Source organism: Delphinapterus leucas, chromosome 14, assembly GCF_059928025.1.
Source record: "Delphinapterus leucas isolate spDelLeu-1000000601 "Yukka" chromosome 14, BTC_Dleu_Yukka2, whole genome shotgun sequence".
In the NCBI taxonomy this organism is placed as follows: domain Eukaryota; kingdom Metazoa; phylum Chordata; class Mammalia; order Artiodactyla; family Monodontidae; genus Delphinapterus; species Delphinapterus leucas.
Genome location: NC_143142.1, coordinates 12,931,659 through 12,948,035, shown reverse-complemented (window position 1 = coordinate 12,948,035; position 16,377 = coordinate 12,931,659). Strand labels below are relative to the sequence as shown.

At 41.1% G+C, this 16,377-nt stretch overlaps 1 protein-coding gene across 9 annotated transcripts in view; it reads right to left on the bottom strand.

Annotated features, from left to right (window-relative positions):
• Positions 1-8,356: 8,356 nt before the first annotated feature.
• Positions 8,357-16,377, bottom strand: part of MED13L (mediator complex subunit 13L) — a 297,294-nt gene continuing 289,273 nt past the window's right edge. For all 9 annotated transcript variants that reach the window (XM_089894207.1, XM_022598127.2, XM_022598128.3 and 6 more), the window contains 2 exons: positions 15,916-16,028; positions 8,357-14,849 (listed from right to left, as the gene is read on the bottom strand). In XM_089894207.1, coding sequence (XP_089750333.1) covers positions 14,717-14,849; positions 15,916-16,028 — 246 coding nt within the window. In that variant the 3' untranslated portion in view covers positions 8,357-14,716. The remainder of the gene's footprint in view (positions 14,850-15,915; positions 16,029-16,377) is intronic.

Below are 16,377 nucleotides of genomic sequence, written 5' to 3'. Positions count from 1 at the left end.
GCGGTTACCACGAGGTTTTTGTATAGGAGTCTATATTTATACATGCTTGTTTTAAGTTGCTGATCTCTTAATTTCAAACACATTTTAGATACACTGCATTTGTACTCTCCTCCTCAATTACTGTTTTTGTTTTTATATTTTACATCTAATTGTTTTTTGTATCCCTTAATTGCTTATTGTGGATACAAATGATTTTACCCCTTTTGTCTTTTAACCTCCCCACTAGCTTTGTGTGTGGATGATTTCCTACCTTTATTTTATGTTTGCCTTCACCAGTGAGATTTTCCATTTCATAATTTTCTTGTTTCCAGTTGTGGCCTTTTCTTTTCTGCCTAGAGAATTTCCTTTGGCATTTGCTGTAAAGCTGGTTTGGTGGTACCGAATTCTTTTGGCTTTGCTCATCTGTAAAGTTGTGATTTCTCCATCAAATCTGAATGGGAGCTTTGCGGGGTATTCTTGGTTGTTTGTAGGTTTTTCTCTTTTATCATTTTAAATATATTTTGCCACTCCCTTCTGGCCTGCAGAGTTTTTGATGAAAAAAAGTCATCTGATAACCTTATGGGTGTTCCCTTGTATGTTATTTGTTGCTTTTCCCTTGTTGCTTTTAATATTCTCTGTTTAATTTTTGTCAGTTTGATCACAATGTGTTGTGATGGATTCCTCTGTGGGTTAATCCTGTATGGGCCTCTGCACTTTCTGGACTTGGGTGACTGTTGCCTTCCCCCAGGTTAGGGAAGTTTTCAGCTATTATCTCTTCAAATATTTTCTCAGGCCCTTTCTCTCTCTCTTCTCCTTCTGGAACCCCTATAATGTGAATATTAGCATGCTTGATGTTGTCCCAGAGGTCTCTTAAACTGTCCTCATTTCTTTTCATTCTTTTCTCTGTTTGGTGACAGTGATTTCTGCTACTCTGTCTTCCATCTCACTGATCCATTCTTCCACCTCATTTATTCTACTACTGATTCCTTCTAGTGTATTTTTCATTCCACTTATTGTTTCCTTTAATTCTGTTTGGTTGTTCTTTATATTTTCTAATTATTTGTTTAAAACTTCTAGGAATTCCCTGGCAGTCCAGTGGTTAGAACTCGGTGCTTTCACTGCTGTGGCTCAGGTTCAATCCCTGGTTGTGGAGCTAAGATCCTGCAAGCTGCGTGGCATGGCCAAAAAATAAAACTTTAATTTCTCGCTCTGTGCATCCATTCTCCTCCCGAGTTCTTTGATCATCTTTACGATTGTTACTCTGAACTCTTTCTCGGGTAGATTGCCTATCTTCACGTCACTTAGTTATTCTTCTGGGGTTTTATCTTGTTACTTTGTCTGAAACATATTCCTCTGTCACCTCATTTTGTCTAAATTGATATTTGTATTTTTATGTATGTGGCAGGTTGGTTACATTTCTCAACCTTGGAGAAGTGGTTCTCTGTAGGAGATGTCCTGTGTGTCCCAGCAGTGCACTCCCCTCCTGTCCTGCAAGGGCCAGGGGCCAGCTGGTCCCAGAGCAGTGTCTGGCCTGCATTTGTGGGCTTACTCTGCAGACTGCAGAACTGTAGTTTTCTTGCTTCTGGTGTCTGCCCCCGGCTGGGTGAGGCTGGTCTAGAGGCTTGTAACAGGCTTGATGAGGAGGAGGAGAAAGAACAGAGTTTGAAGGAAGGATGGACTCAATCCAGAGTGACTGTGGATTTCCTGGTGGAACTATCTGGTAGGTAGATAAAAGTACGGAATCCATAGCTACAGATTTGGGAGTTGTGGGGAAGGATGAGCTCATCTAACAAAAGTGTATAGGAGAAAAAATATCCGAAGTTTTAACAGAGTAAAGGCAGTCTGATGTACTAAGGTGTCCTTTGCTAACTCCTGCCTGCCCATATTGCCCTAGTACAAAAAAGTTAAGTTGAATTGGACAAGTATTTCTCAAACTGCAGTCTACTGACCCCTGTATCAGAGTTACCTGGGGTGTAGAGAGCATTTAATGCAGACTCCTGGGGCCTACCCCCCACTGACTGGACCAGAAACTGTGGATGGCCTGGGAATCTGCATGTTAATCAGCTCCCAGCAGATCAAGGGCTGAGACTATACCAAGAGGCATGAAGAATCCTCAGTGGGAGAGGAGGTCAAGATGGTGGAATAGAAGAGCTTGAAACTCACCTCCTCCCACAAATACATCAAAAATACAGCGACACGTGGAACAATTCTCTCAGAATACCTACTGAACGCTGGCAGAAGATCTCATACAACCAAAGTTGCAAGAAAGATCATCAGGCAACTGGGTAGGACACAAGAAAAATAAAAAGTAATCAGGACAGGACCTGCACCCCTGGGAGGGAGCTGTGAAAGAGGAGAGGTTCCCTCACCCTGGAAACCTCCTTCACTGGCTAGGAGATCAGCCAGGACAGAAAGGGAGCTTCAGAGGCTCAGAGGAGAACGCAGCAGCTGGGTTGCAGCACGCAGAACAGAGAGAGACCAGCACAGATGGTCCTGGCCACTTCCTTGCACTCCCAGCCCCAGACGCACGTCTGCTGGTGCACATGGGGCTGGGCGCTGCAACTTGGGCTTCAGCGGACAGACCTGGAAAGGGGACTGGGGTTGGCTGTGTGGAGACAGCCTGAAGGGGCTGGAGTGTGGGCTGGGCTGCAACTGGGGGTATGCACAGGATGGAGCCTGTGTCCACCATAGGAGCACCATTGTTAACACGCGCATGAAGGGAGGGGCGCCGCCATAGCAGCCTCATTCTCACAGGGGGCACAGCTCTGCCTCTACAAGTGCTGGGAGCACACCACACCAGTGGGTTGCCCGCACGCGGACGCAGGGCTGAAACCTGAGCAGTGTCCCAGCGGTTGTGCCAGCTGCAGATTTACGCTGCCATCTGTGGCTCTGTAAGCTCAGTGCCTGTGGGACATCCCAGTGGATTGCCGGTGCTCCGGGGATTGGGCGCGTCTGGAATTAGCAGCTGTGGGCTTTGCCTGCACCCGCACACGGAGGTGGGACTGAGGTCTGGGCCCATTCCATAGCCCCCGTGGAGGGTCCAGGTGCATGACTGCAGTTGTCCCAGTGCCTGACTTCAGTGGATCTGGGCCAACAGATCTCTGTTGGTGGCTTTGTGAGCACAGTGCCCAAGGGACACTCAGGCCAGTTGCCTGCACTCCCATCGTTAAGGAGGGGCCGAGGGCAGTGCCAACAACAGGGCTCACCTGTAAGTCTGCACATTAGGTAACAGGTGACACTACAGAGTGCAGTCCCTGGTGGACAGCTCCTGTAGAGGAATCCTCAGTGGCTTCTCCCCCAGCAGAAGTGCTCCAGTGCACCTACCTCATAGTGCAGAGCAGAAACAGATCCGGGGGCTCCAACAACTAAAGGACAGTCCCTGCCCCCGACAGGGCTGTGATAACCACAGAGCAAAGAGGAGGCCCTGCTCAACATCCAGCACAGGCTCTGGTCACCACAACACCAATCACGCCCCCTTTCAAGGGGATAACGGCTAGCACACACCGAGGAAGACACGGCAGGCATCCACGCTAAAAACAGCCCTCGCACTGAAAATATTAGACTCACACAGGCTACACAGGGACGCTCCCACAAAAAAACAGCCCTGGGGCTTCCCTGGTGGTGCAGTGGTTAAGAATCCGCCTGCCAATGCAGGGAACACAGGTTCAAGCCCTGGTCCGGGAATATCCCACATGCTGCAGGTCAACTAAGCCTGTGCGCCACAACTACTGAGCCTGTGCTCTAGAGCCCGCGAGCCACAACTGCTGAGCCCATGTGCCTCAACTACTGAATCCCGTGCGCCACAACTACTGAAGCCCACATGCCTAGAGCTCGTGCTCCTCAACAAGAGAAGCCACTGCAATGAGAAGCCTGCGCACCACAACGAAGAGTAGCCTCCGCTCGCTGCAACTAGAGAAAGTCTGCAAGCAGCAACAAAGACCCAACAGAGCCAAAAATAAACAACTAAGTTTATAAAAATAACCAAAACAAAACAGCCCTTCAAGACGACAGAAGATAACTTTCTCCTAAACTGAGAGTCAGAGAAATATAAGTAAAATGAAGAAATAAACCCACACATCTACGGTCAATAAATCTTTGACAAAGAAGGCAAGTATATTCAATGGAGAAAAGACAGTCTCTTCAGCAAGTGGTGTTGGGAAAGCTTAATCTATGTTGATTCCTCTAGTTTAGCCATTTTACCTGCAGTGCAGCATCGCTCCAAATGTAACGAGTACTTTGAACAGGCACAACATTGGGGAGGTCACTTTAAAGCAGCTTTATTTTTGTTTTCCGCTGACCCCTTAAATTTATTCGAGTTATTTCTCCCCTTGCTCCTAGATAAAATTTAGGGTAGGCCTCATAACTTTTCTGATCACTATTACTTTAAGTTACAAAACGCAGTCTCAGCAGGCACGTGAGTCTGACTCTGTGTCATGGGTGCTTTGGTGAGTTCTTTGGAAATTTGCCCATAATGGAGCCCCTAATGGAGATCCCTCACTGGCACCTCTCTGATATGGGCAAAAACATCTTTCCCACAGATGGATAGCTGCATGTAAATCAATGAAGTTAGAACACTCCCTCACACCATACACACAAATGAACTTAAAATAGCTTAAAGACTTACCTATAAGACACGCCACCATAAAACTCCTAGAAGAGAACACAGGCAAAACATTCTCTGACATAAATCATACCAATGTTTTCTTAGGTCAGTCTCCCAAGGCAATAGAAATAAAAGCAAAAACAAACAAATGGGACCTAATCAAACTGTTAAGCTTTTGCACAGCAAAGGAAGCCATAAACAAAAAGAAAAAACCTATAGAATGGAAGAAAATATTTTCAAACGATGCAACCGACAAGGGCTTAATTTACAAAATATATTGATATATACAGCTCATATAACTCAATAACAAAAAACCAAATAACTCAATCAAAAAAGAAGACAGCAGACCTAAATAGACAGTTCTCTAAAGAAGACATACAGATGGCCAAAAGGCACATAAAAAGATGCTCAACACCGCTAGCTATTAGAGAAATGTATATCAAAAGTACAATGAGGTATCACTTCACACTGGTGAGAATGGCCATCATTAAAAAGTCTACAAATAACAGGTGCTGGGGAGGGTGTGGAGAAAAGGGAACCCTGCTACACTGTCGGTGGAAATATAAATTGGTGCAACCACTATGGAAAACAGTACGGAGGTTCCTTAAAAAACTAAAACTAGAACTACCATATGACCCAGCAATCCCACTACTGGGCATATATCTGGAGAAAACTCTTAATTTGAAAAGACACATGCATCCCAATGTTCATAGCAGCACTATTTACAATAACCAAGACATGGAAGCAACCTAAATGTCCATCAACAGATGCATGGATAAAGAAGATGATGTGACATACACACACACACACACACAATATGGAATACTACTCAGCTGTAAAAAAAAAAAAAAATAATGCCATTTGTAGCAACATGGATGGACCTAGAGATTATCATACTAAGTGAAGTCAGACAGAGAAAGACAAATGCCACATGATATCACTTATATGTGGAATCTAAAATATACAAATGAACTTATTTACAAAATAGAAATAGACTCACAGACAGAAAACAAACTTACAGTTATCAAAGGGGTTAAGGGGGGGTCGGGGAGGGATATATTAGGAGTTTGGGATTAACATATATACACTACAATATATAAAACAGATAAACAACAAGGACTTACTGTGTGGAACACGGAACTATATTCAGTATCCTGTAATAAACCATAATGGAAAGAATATATATATTAAAAAATATATATATATGTATACACATAAACGGAATCATTTTGTTGTACACCAGAAACTAGCACAACATTGTAAATCAACTATAGTTCAATTAAAAAAAAATCATCGGGGTAGGGAATTGAGGGTGTCAGCAAGAGAGGAGCTCAGAGTGCTGTACGGCTCAACTGTGGTGACAGAACTGGACGAGGAATACTTCCGCCCTATGACAGAGGCACTCTGACGGAAACTGGTTGGGGACAGAGCCGAGAAAACTCGAAATTGAAGACAGGCATGGGGGTTACTCATTGCCCAGGCTGGGCTGAGAAGCACGCTTTTTGGGGCTCCTTTAGAGGCGAGACCACTGTGTCACGGACACTGGCCTCCTTGACCCTCAGGATACGGGTGGGGTATCTCTTCATTCGCTAGCACAGGGCTGGCACCTTAGAGGCACAGGGTATCTGTTGACAGAATCAACGGATTCATTCTGCAGATATGTTATGGTTCTGTGTATGGTTCTGTATGACAGGGACTGAGGGAACCTGATGGTAAAAAATGTTCCGGTGTGAAGTGGCTTCTGCATTTCTTAGGGAGAGAAGCCTGAAACTAAGGGAGCTACTCAAGACTGAAGGGCAGCGTCCAAGGAAAAGGAGGACAGAGATGAACAAAAATTCTGCTCTGATTCACAGATTTCCCCGGGGCCTAGGAAATGAACACAGCCGAGTGAGTCTTGAGAGAATAGGATGGAGGTGGAGGTGGGACTGATGGATGAGAGGATTTTTTTTTTTTAATTAGAATGGGTACTTGTAGAGCAATAAGTGCATTGTGAATGTTTGTGGACTGTTGTAAGGTAATCACTAATTGAAAATGAAGGTTTCTTTCCAAAATGTTTGAAAGATAAAAGGAGACTTCATACACAAAAAGGCAAAATTGAAAAGTAAAAGGAAGCAAATAAATATATACGTGCATTTGTAAGAACTGGCTGATAAGTCAAAGGGTAACACAGAACAGGAAATGCAAATGGTAAAAATTACCCTATTGAAAGGAGATTATAATTCTATGGGACAATGAAACGCAATGATTTGTATGAAGAACAACTAACACAAAATGACAGTTTGGAAATAAATAGTTGGTCCAAGATATAACACCAGAATTCTAATTAAAGGAAATGGGGGGGGACTTCCCTGGTGGCGCAATGGTTAAGAATCTGCCTGCCAATGCAGGGGACACAGGTTTGATCCCTGATTGGGGAATATCCCACATGCAGCAGAGCAACTAAGCCCATGTGCCACAACTACTGAGCCTGCACGCTGCAACAACTGAAGCCCACACGCCTACAGCCCGTGCTCTGCAACAAGAGAAGCCACTGCAATGAGAAGCCCTCGTGCTGCAATGAAGAGTAGCTCCGCTCACCGCAACTAGAGAGAAAAGCCTGTGCGCAGTAATGAAGATGCAACACAGTCAAAAAAAATAAAAAGAAATAGGGGTGGTAATATTCATATCAAAGGATAATTTAAAGCAAAAAATATATGCAGAATAGTCATTATACAGAGATACATCATAAACCTTTATGCAGCAATAATGTAGGGCAAAAGGAAAAAGGACAGCCAAAATCACAGTGGGAAATTTTGACTCCTGTCTGCCTGAGACAGAGTTGAGATCCAGACAGAAGATATGGAAAATATACTTGAGGCAGAATTAATTCATCTCAAATCTTACAGGCTGGCACTGCCCTGTCCAGCAGGTTAGTGTGTGGCTGGCTGTTGAACACTTGGAAACGTGGTGAGCATGGCTGAGGGAACTAATTTTTAAAAATGTTCATTAAAATTTAAATTTAAGGGACTTCCCTGGTGGTACAGTGGTTAAGAATCCGCCTGCCAATGCAGGGGACATGGGTTCAAGCCCTGTCTGGGAAGATCCCACATGCTGCGGAGCAACTAAGTCCATGAGCCACAACTACTGAGCCCATGCGCCTAGAGCCCGTGCTCCGCAACAGGAGAAGCCACCGCAATGAGAAGCCTGCGCACCGCAAGGAAGAGTAGCCCCCGCTCACCGCAACTAAAGAAAGCCCGTGCGCAGCAACAAAGACCCAACACAGCCAAAAATAAGTAAATAAAAGATAAATAAATTTATAAAAAAAATTATCAGGGACAAGTTAATTTAAAAAAATTTTAAATTTAAAACCAGAAGCAGTATACAGTATGTTTTTCTGTTAAATCCAACTTGTTTTGGTACAACTACATTTTGCCTTAACCACTGAAAATTTAGCATCCAAATTTAGATAACACTGTAAACAGGAAATAAATACTGGATGTTGAAGACATTGCAAAAATGCTAAATATCTCACCGATAACTTCTATATTTCATGTTAAAACATGAAAATTTATATATATGGGATTAATACAAATATTAATTTCACCTGTTGTCTTCACATTTTTAATGTGGCTACTAGAAAATATAAAATTACATTTATATGGCTCACATTATATTTCTGTTGGACAGCACTAGGAAATAGGATACACCTTGCTTTGAAGGCTTCGGAGACTGTAAAACCCAATCATTACTAGATTATGTGTAGTAAGAGAAAATTACAGTCCAAGAGACTTGAAATCCAAAGAGAACTTTCCTTTATTAAAAAAAGGGCAGATCAAAAAAGAAATAAAACACTGAGTCTAAAAATAAAAATGAAAACATTAAACATCAAAACTTGTAGGATGCAATCAGCTTTAACATAGTCCCAGAGCAGTAATTTTTATCTCTTTTAGGATCAGATACCTCTGAGAATCTGATACAATAGATCCCCTCCCTAGAAAAAATGCAAATACAAAGAATTTTGCATATAATTTGAGGAGGGCCACACACATCCAAAAGCCCCCAGGCTATAAATGCCTGTATCATAAAAACGGAAAATAAATTAACCAAGCAGGCAATTAAGATTCAAGGAAACTAAAACAAAACCCTCAAGGAAACTAGGAAAGGGAACAAGATTAAAAGCCAGGATAAAAACAGCAGAATTGTTAAATGCATGAGCTGTTTCTTTGGAAAAATCAAACAAAACTAAAAAACAGCAACTGTTAGAATAATCCATGGAGAAGGGAAAAAAATGCATAAACAATTAGAAATGAGGAGGAGCATATGTTACCAAAAACAATAGGTTCGGAATTAAGGGAATACTCTACACAATTGCATAGTAATATGTTGACAAACTCAATTTTTTTTCCCCTGTAAAAATCCAAATTACCAAAATTGACATAAGAAATAGAAAACCTAAATCAGCAACAGAAAAATAAAAGAAATTCTTATATTTTCTAGTATATAAAATATATATTTTCTGCTCCTCCAAAAAGCAGCAGAATGGGATGAATTTGCTGGTAAATTTCAGATTATTGATGTGCACTCCACTCTTTCAACAAACATTTCCTGGGTGCCTACTCTCAGTGCGGTATATATAGTCAGCCCAATCTAAAGTCAGGTAAGGTAAACTCTGCCATGTCACAGAAATGACTGGAAGGTCATTAGTTCATCCTGTGAAACAAAAATGACCTTGATCTCTAGACCTGATAAGGAGATAAATTCCTAAGCTTTGTGGTGATATAAGAGAGATCAACAGGGAAAAAAAATATTGGTGTGTGCATGTATAACTGTATAAACATTCTCTTCTACAATTAAAAATCACATACTTAAAGGAAGCAGATAGGAAATTATTTACGTATTAAATAATGCATATACGTTAATAAGAGCTACATGAAGCCAAGCCTCTAAGTGAACAGAGTAAGATTTAAGTAAGAGGGGCTACTTGTAAATGCTTACTGAAAAATGTTCAAGCTCAAATGAAATAAGACAATTACTATCTTACACGTTAAATTAAATTGATTACTCCCACAGCAAACATCTCCTTGTGTCAGCCCTCTCATCTTAGCTCTTGCGGGGCCAATTTTCCTGAATATCATGTGGTTTTATGAAACTGGTAGATTGAAACCTGCCTAATTTGCTAGTAAGGCAATGAAGGCATAAAATAGCAATAACCAGAGAAATGCTGAAAGGGGTTGCTGATTTCAACGTGTTTGCCTGTTCTGAGATTTGTGTGATTTTAAGCACTCTGCAACAGACCTGCTTTGATTCCTACATCGAACAGAGCACTGAGTCACAGCCCGTACACACACTGTTTTTAGATTATTAAGATAAAACAGGCTTTTCTCACTTCCCTGCTTTTCTTAAAGGAAAAAGTGAGGCTGACCCCAGTGTCTGTCTGCATCTTCCCTGGTAACTAATGCTCATTGAGGAAATAACCTTTGCAGAGAAAAATCAATACTTTTAGTCTTGTCCAAGTCTTCTTCCTCATCAGCTATTTCTTACCTGCTTCATTACTTTGGAGTTCTAACCAGAAGCAGTTAAGTGCCAAAAAAATCTTTAATAAAGTTGACCTGAGAATTTCAAGTTAAGTGGTGGGAGACTGGTAAATCTGGTTCCCAGCAGAGTAAGATGCCCAGGGCAACTGCTGCAACCACGTATTACCTGGCACCACAGAATTTTCTAATGGCGTCTCATTAGGTATTAATGACATGAAATAATTACTGTTTAAGTGACATTTTTGTCAAGGGGATATAAACAAGCGAATCATTTAACACCAAGATAAAAATTTTACTGGTAATACATTCAAATTGCCTCTTGATAGGATTTTAGCAAGTGGCGAATTCAGAAGAGAAAGAAATGACAAGCGGCAAAGGCTGTTTTCATTTGTGGCTCTCACGCTTAGGCACTAAGTCTTATGAAAAGTCTGTCTTTAAAAACTCCTGTGGACAAACTGCACTTTTAATAAGATTTTTATTAGCTCTTTGACACCAGTTGGGGACAAATTCCTGGCCCTGTGACTTCTCGAATAGCAGGAACATAAAACTATTTGATGGCATCTTGGAGGGGATGAACTGGTGTTAAGCAGAATCTGAGCAGCGCAAAGGGCTAGCGGCAGATGGTTCTTGAGTGACAGGTCAGATTTACCTACATCTAATTTGCAAAATGTTTCAATGCATCTGACAAATAATTTTTCCTACCTCAAGGAGATTCAGCTAGTATTGCTGAATTGGTACAGCAAATAGTGGCTATGAAAACAAAGTTCCTAGCATAAATAAAATCAATATTCATTGATTGTTGGATAAAGTGCCATCCGCTGTATGAGCACAGAACCCAAGTAGATCAATTGGTTGGGAAAATACCACCTAATTCTGATTTTTACGGGGCACAGGAATCATCGGACTGACCTGATCACATAGGATCTAGGAAATGTGTGGCTCTTTAATGCTTTGGGCAGGCAGCGTTACCAAGAGTGCTGTGAACTATGCATAAGGCAGTGCAACTGGATGAGATAGAGACCGATATTATCTGTTAACAGAAAAGTGGCCTCACTTTTCTCAGGCCTCTTCAATAGTACAACTATAATAACATGGACACAGCTTTTTAGTTTGCAAAGCATTTCTCATGGAATTGCCCTCACCCCTCATTTGCAGATGAAATCACTGAGGCTGAGTAGTCTCAACTCTATCGCTGGATTCAGAACAATGTATACTGCCAAAGAGTTGGAGGAAGACTAAAGGCAACGTCTTTCAATTTATTCAAATTTCGACAGTAGGTTCTGCCAGGTCCTGTTGTTTACTATTTTAGCGAGAGCTTCTGCCCCCACAGGTGTTTTTCCTACGGAATGGACCCAAGGAGAAGAGAACAACGTAGTGGGTGCCATGCAGTCAATGAGCGCCTTGCTTGTATGTGTGTTAGATGGCATACTACTGTCACCAGGCTGTGAACTGGGAAAACAGCAAAGCGATGGAACTGTTCTTTTTAAGGAACATCAGAAAGAAACTGGCTGAGACCGTGAAGAGAAAGCAAGTAGAAAACAGACTTGTAAACTGTTCTAGTATTGACCGCAATCTTAAGAGCTAGGAGACAAGTAGCTCACTGTTACACGTGTGATCACTGTTAGATGTGACCTACTCAGAACAGTTAAGGAACTAAACACCAGAGCTCCAAATCCAATGCTCTCTGTGTGTGTGTGTGTGTACGCTAAAACTGATCCAGGAATGCCCTTGTATCCTGGAATATGTGAAAACGGTCTGAGAACAGCTACGAGATGTGCTGATCAGGGGAGTAAAACTTTACGCTGGAAGGTAGAGCCTGGCTGCTGGTCAAGGACTGTTCATAATACTTAACACCTTTTGAATAGGCGTAGATCACTCCCATGACAAAAGCAGGATGGAAGGGGAAAAAAGCCACTCAACGTTTCAGTAATTCAATAATTTATTCCTCTAAAAAAGTGTGTAAAAGTATATAGCTCTCATTCACAAGGTATATATGAATGACATTTAAAATGGAGGCCTTTTAGTATTGTTTCTTTTTATCAAAGTCTTTTAGTGTACTGTACCAGCGCTATACTGTAGTTTTTTTAAATGAACTTCACATATTTTTGTATTCTTTCAAATTGTTTGCTATATATAAAAGAAGCTCACTGCAAAATGCTTGAAGGAAAAAAAGGAAACAAAAGAAATTCAGAACTTCCCAGAAATGTACAGCTTTTACATTTAAAAAAGGTTCTGAAATATACATACAAGCATGCTGGACAATCCCACCCCTCTCCCCTCCCCCATTTCCCCTCTTTAGTTCAAACCATGGTAAGAGTTCTGATTTCTGCAGAATTTCCAAAATTAAAAATAAAAAAAAAATAAAATAAGTTCTCACTCTGTAGCAAATCCAGGGCTTGTACATTTCAGATTAATTCAGTAAAAAACTCACAAGTAAAATAATGCATATTTAAGGGAAATATTATACAGACTTTTTCACACAGAAGTACATAATAAGATTTTTTTAAAATCTATTGCCATTCATTTATTTTTGCACAAAAACGTATAAATATGTCACCAGCTTTTCTTAACTTAAAAAACTTAAATAAAAGACACCAGATGAAAACTACCCTTTGCTGCTTTTTTTTTTTTAATTTTTTGTAGGGGTTTTTTTGTTTTTTGTATTTTTTTTCTTTTTTTTTTTGCTGAGAATTGGGTTTCTAGGGAAGAAAAGCCCCTGCATTAAAAACAGCCCATTAAAAAAAAAAAAAATTCAAAGTTCTGATGAATTCTGGGAAAAAAAGCAACCCCAAAGTGGTAAAAGATTACAAATATCTACTTTACAATTTGTCTTCTCACCAAGATAGTTTTATACAAGTTTACAATCTTCATCATCTTATGCTCTTCAAAAGGCCTTGAGAATTTTTCCCTTCTGATTAAGAAAAAATAGCACTGCAATATTTTTAAAGTCAATTTTACACTGTACACATTAGATACAAATGGTTTGATATATCAGATTTTTTTAACCTATACACTGCGAAAGTCGACCCCTCCCCCCCAATTGGTGGTACAGAGAACAAAATTATCCATTTACAAGTTACTTCTCTGCTTTCACATTCCCACCACACAACTTTTTTTTTAATATGTTTTAAACGTTAGATTATTTCAAGAAAAATACTTTTACAAAATCATATCAGTTATTACATTTTTCCTTTTTTTGTTAATAACCAGAATATGGAAGTCTCTTGGAAGAACTTTTAAAATTTGCATGATTCTCTCCACAGGTGACTAGAGCTCAACAGCCTGACCAGAGCGGCTCATGGGAGGCAAGCCCACACCCACTGCCCTCAGACAGAAACGCACAGCAAGGTAGGGGTAGAAATGGAGTCCTAAAGACAACCCTCTCGGGCCTGGATAAAATACTTCAATTAGCCTTAATGATTTAAAAAGGCATGTTTTTTTTAAAAAAGTCCCACCACGAAGGCTCAACTTCAAGTACTAATTTAATGGTTAAGTTGAATATTTCTTTGAAATAATATTCCTATGGTCCAGAAAAAATTTACCATATTTATAACTGATTTTATGAGCAAACACTTTTGACTGTGATATATACATGAGTCCCTTTTGATCTAATGAGAGGAGAGACCTGGCTTTCAGTAAGAATTCACTAGAAAATATATTTCCATTGTGACTATATAAAACTAGTGAAGGTACTTGCCTCCATGGCTCTGGGTTGAGCGTGACTGCCTTCTGTATAAAAATGTTGTCCTTCAGGAAACGCTGGCCACTTTTAATAAGGAATATGGCAGAATGTTTACCCAGTTTATTCTCAACAAAACCTACTGCTGGGTGGTTTTGAATATATTACTTGTAAGCAGGATCTCCCCAATTTGTTTTCACTCCTTTTCTGGCTTCTAGGACAGAGGTATGTAGTCAAAGAATCCTATGGAGGATCTGAGTTGGGTTTCAGCTACTGTACCTGGTCCTTGCGAATTAAAAAAATTAAAAGAAAGTCACAAAAACCATATGACAAAACAACCTAAAATAAATAAACAAAATGAAGATGTCTCCAGACCTTTTGTATCTACACACAGGTATAAAGTCAACCAAAGCACTCATGCCGATCTAGATGGGAGCACTAGGGAGACAGAAACCCCATTATGAAATCATGTACTTGAGCTGGTTCTTGTTTCTCAAAAGTCCCAGATTATGGAGTTCAGGTAACCCACAGGCCATACACCAATAACTAGAGGATTTCATCCAGAGGGCTGAACTGCCCTTATCAAACAGAGGCTGAAAACACAGACTCTTGTGCAAAAGGATACTGTCTCTTCTGGTTCCCTCTTGAAAACCAACAACAAAAAACTTCCTGTGGCCCAGTGGTTTGGGGCCGCACACACCATAACACTGGCTGAAAGTCACTGCTTATGGAAGTTTCCAGGTCCATGAGAGAAGTGTCTGTGAGTCACTCTGGTAATGAACACTGCAGAAATGACATGTGCCTGCTGAGAAGTAATCACAGTGCAGGACTGCAGAGTGGTCTCAAGAGGAGGGAGTAAGGTATTTGAAGAGTGTAGCAGGTTCCTTGGACTGAGGTTGCAGGGAGAAGGAACTGAGCCAGAGAGAACAAGTGCTTTTCCAATTAGAGTATATTCATGATGGCGTTGTACAACTGAGTGAGCACCACAAAGTGGACGGGAAGGCAGGAGGTACGGTCCTGGGTGGCCGGATTGCACGTGAGCCAGGACAGAGCGTTGTACTGCTCCAAAACAAACCTGCCGGAGAGAACACACGGGTCAGGGCATCAGGCACGACAGAAGTAAGGCTGAAAGTTCTAACGTGCCAGTGCCAGATGTCAGCAGGAAGAAGGCCTAATATCACTTCATAAGTTGCCCCAGGCTCTTTCCCAGAGTTCGTTTCCTCATGTCCCCCCTTCCTTCTAGACCTGCACTGTCCAATATGGCAGCCACCGGCCCCCAACTCCGTGAACTCAGATATGCTGTACATAGAGAACAGGCACCGGGATTTCAAAGACTTAGTATTTAAAACATGGAAAACAGCTCGTGAATATTTTTATATTGATTACTGTTCAAATGATACTATTTTTTATATTTTGACATCGTTATCACATGCTTTTATATAACTGATAAAGTTATTACTAAAATTAACTTCACTAATTTCTTTTTAAAACTTTTCTAGTAGCCACATTAAACTAGTAATTATATGTGACTCACATTATACTTCTATTGGGCAGTGTTGCTCTAGAGGCCCTGGAAGCCAAAATCATGTAGATTAGGTAGGTTCTTGCTTTAACTATAATTTCCAAATCATTTAAGAGTTAGAAAACATTAGGAAGAGCTTGCATATTTTCTCAAGGTACATGAGGAATGTTTACAGCCTGCTAAAGTACAAGACAAATCTGGGAGGTATTTCCCAGCTATGGAATTTATGTTTTACTTAACTTTATTTACATAATCTATGTCAGGGAGGGCAGAAAATGTTTCCAAAGTCAAGTGCTTTAAGTTCCAGACTTTGTCTTCTAACTATCCACCCCCTTATTCTGATCTATTTTCATCACCATGAAATGCCTCCTCTGAATGGGAAGCAAGGGCAGTTGTACTTGCACATAACTACCGGATTTAACAAAGTATGCTACACTGTCTGTCCTATGCAGGTATTGGGGGGGATGTGGCTCTCACTGGCTAATCAGACAGTGCTCCACTGCACAAAAGGTAGCACCTCTTCCACAAATACCACACTTTAATTAAAACACCTTGGAAAAACAAGAGTAAAGTATATAATTTCAAACTGTACTGCTATGTTGCCTAGGTCTGAATCTACCTTAAAACATCAGACGTGGTTTTGGAGTCAAGAGGATGTGGAACCCGCTGAGAATTCCTGGCAGGGAGAAGTTCGTCCGTCTGTGCTACAGAAATGTGGTGATGTAGCGAAGCCTGGTGAAAGAACAAAGACAGTTACCTTCCTGGTCTAGTCAACCATGGGGCAGAAATAAGGCCACGTCTACCAGAAGGAGATGCTCTCTAAAGTCCATTGTAGTCAGGGCTTCTATTCTAAGTCCATGAATTTAAGCTGCTCAGTAACCCCAATGTGACCCCAAATAACTCCATATCCTAGAGTAGAGGAGAAAAAAAAAGCTAGCTTTGCAAATGGACTGAAAATAATTAGTGTCCCTCTTCAGGTTTTTTTTTTTTTTGCGGTACGCGGGCCTCTCACTGTTGTGGCCTCTCCCGTTGCGGAGCACAGGCTCCAGACGCGCAGGCTCAGCGGCCACGGCTCACGGGC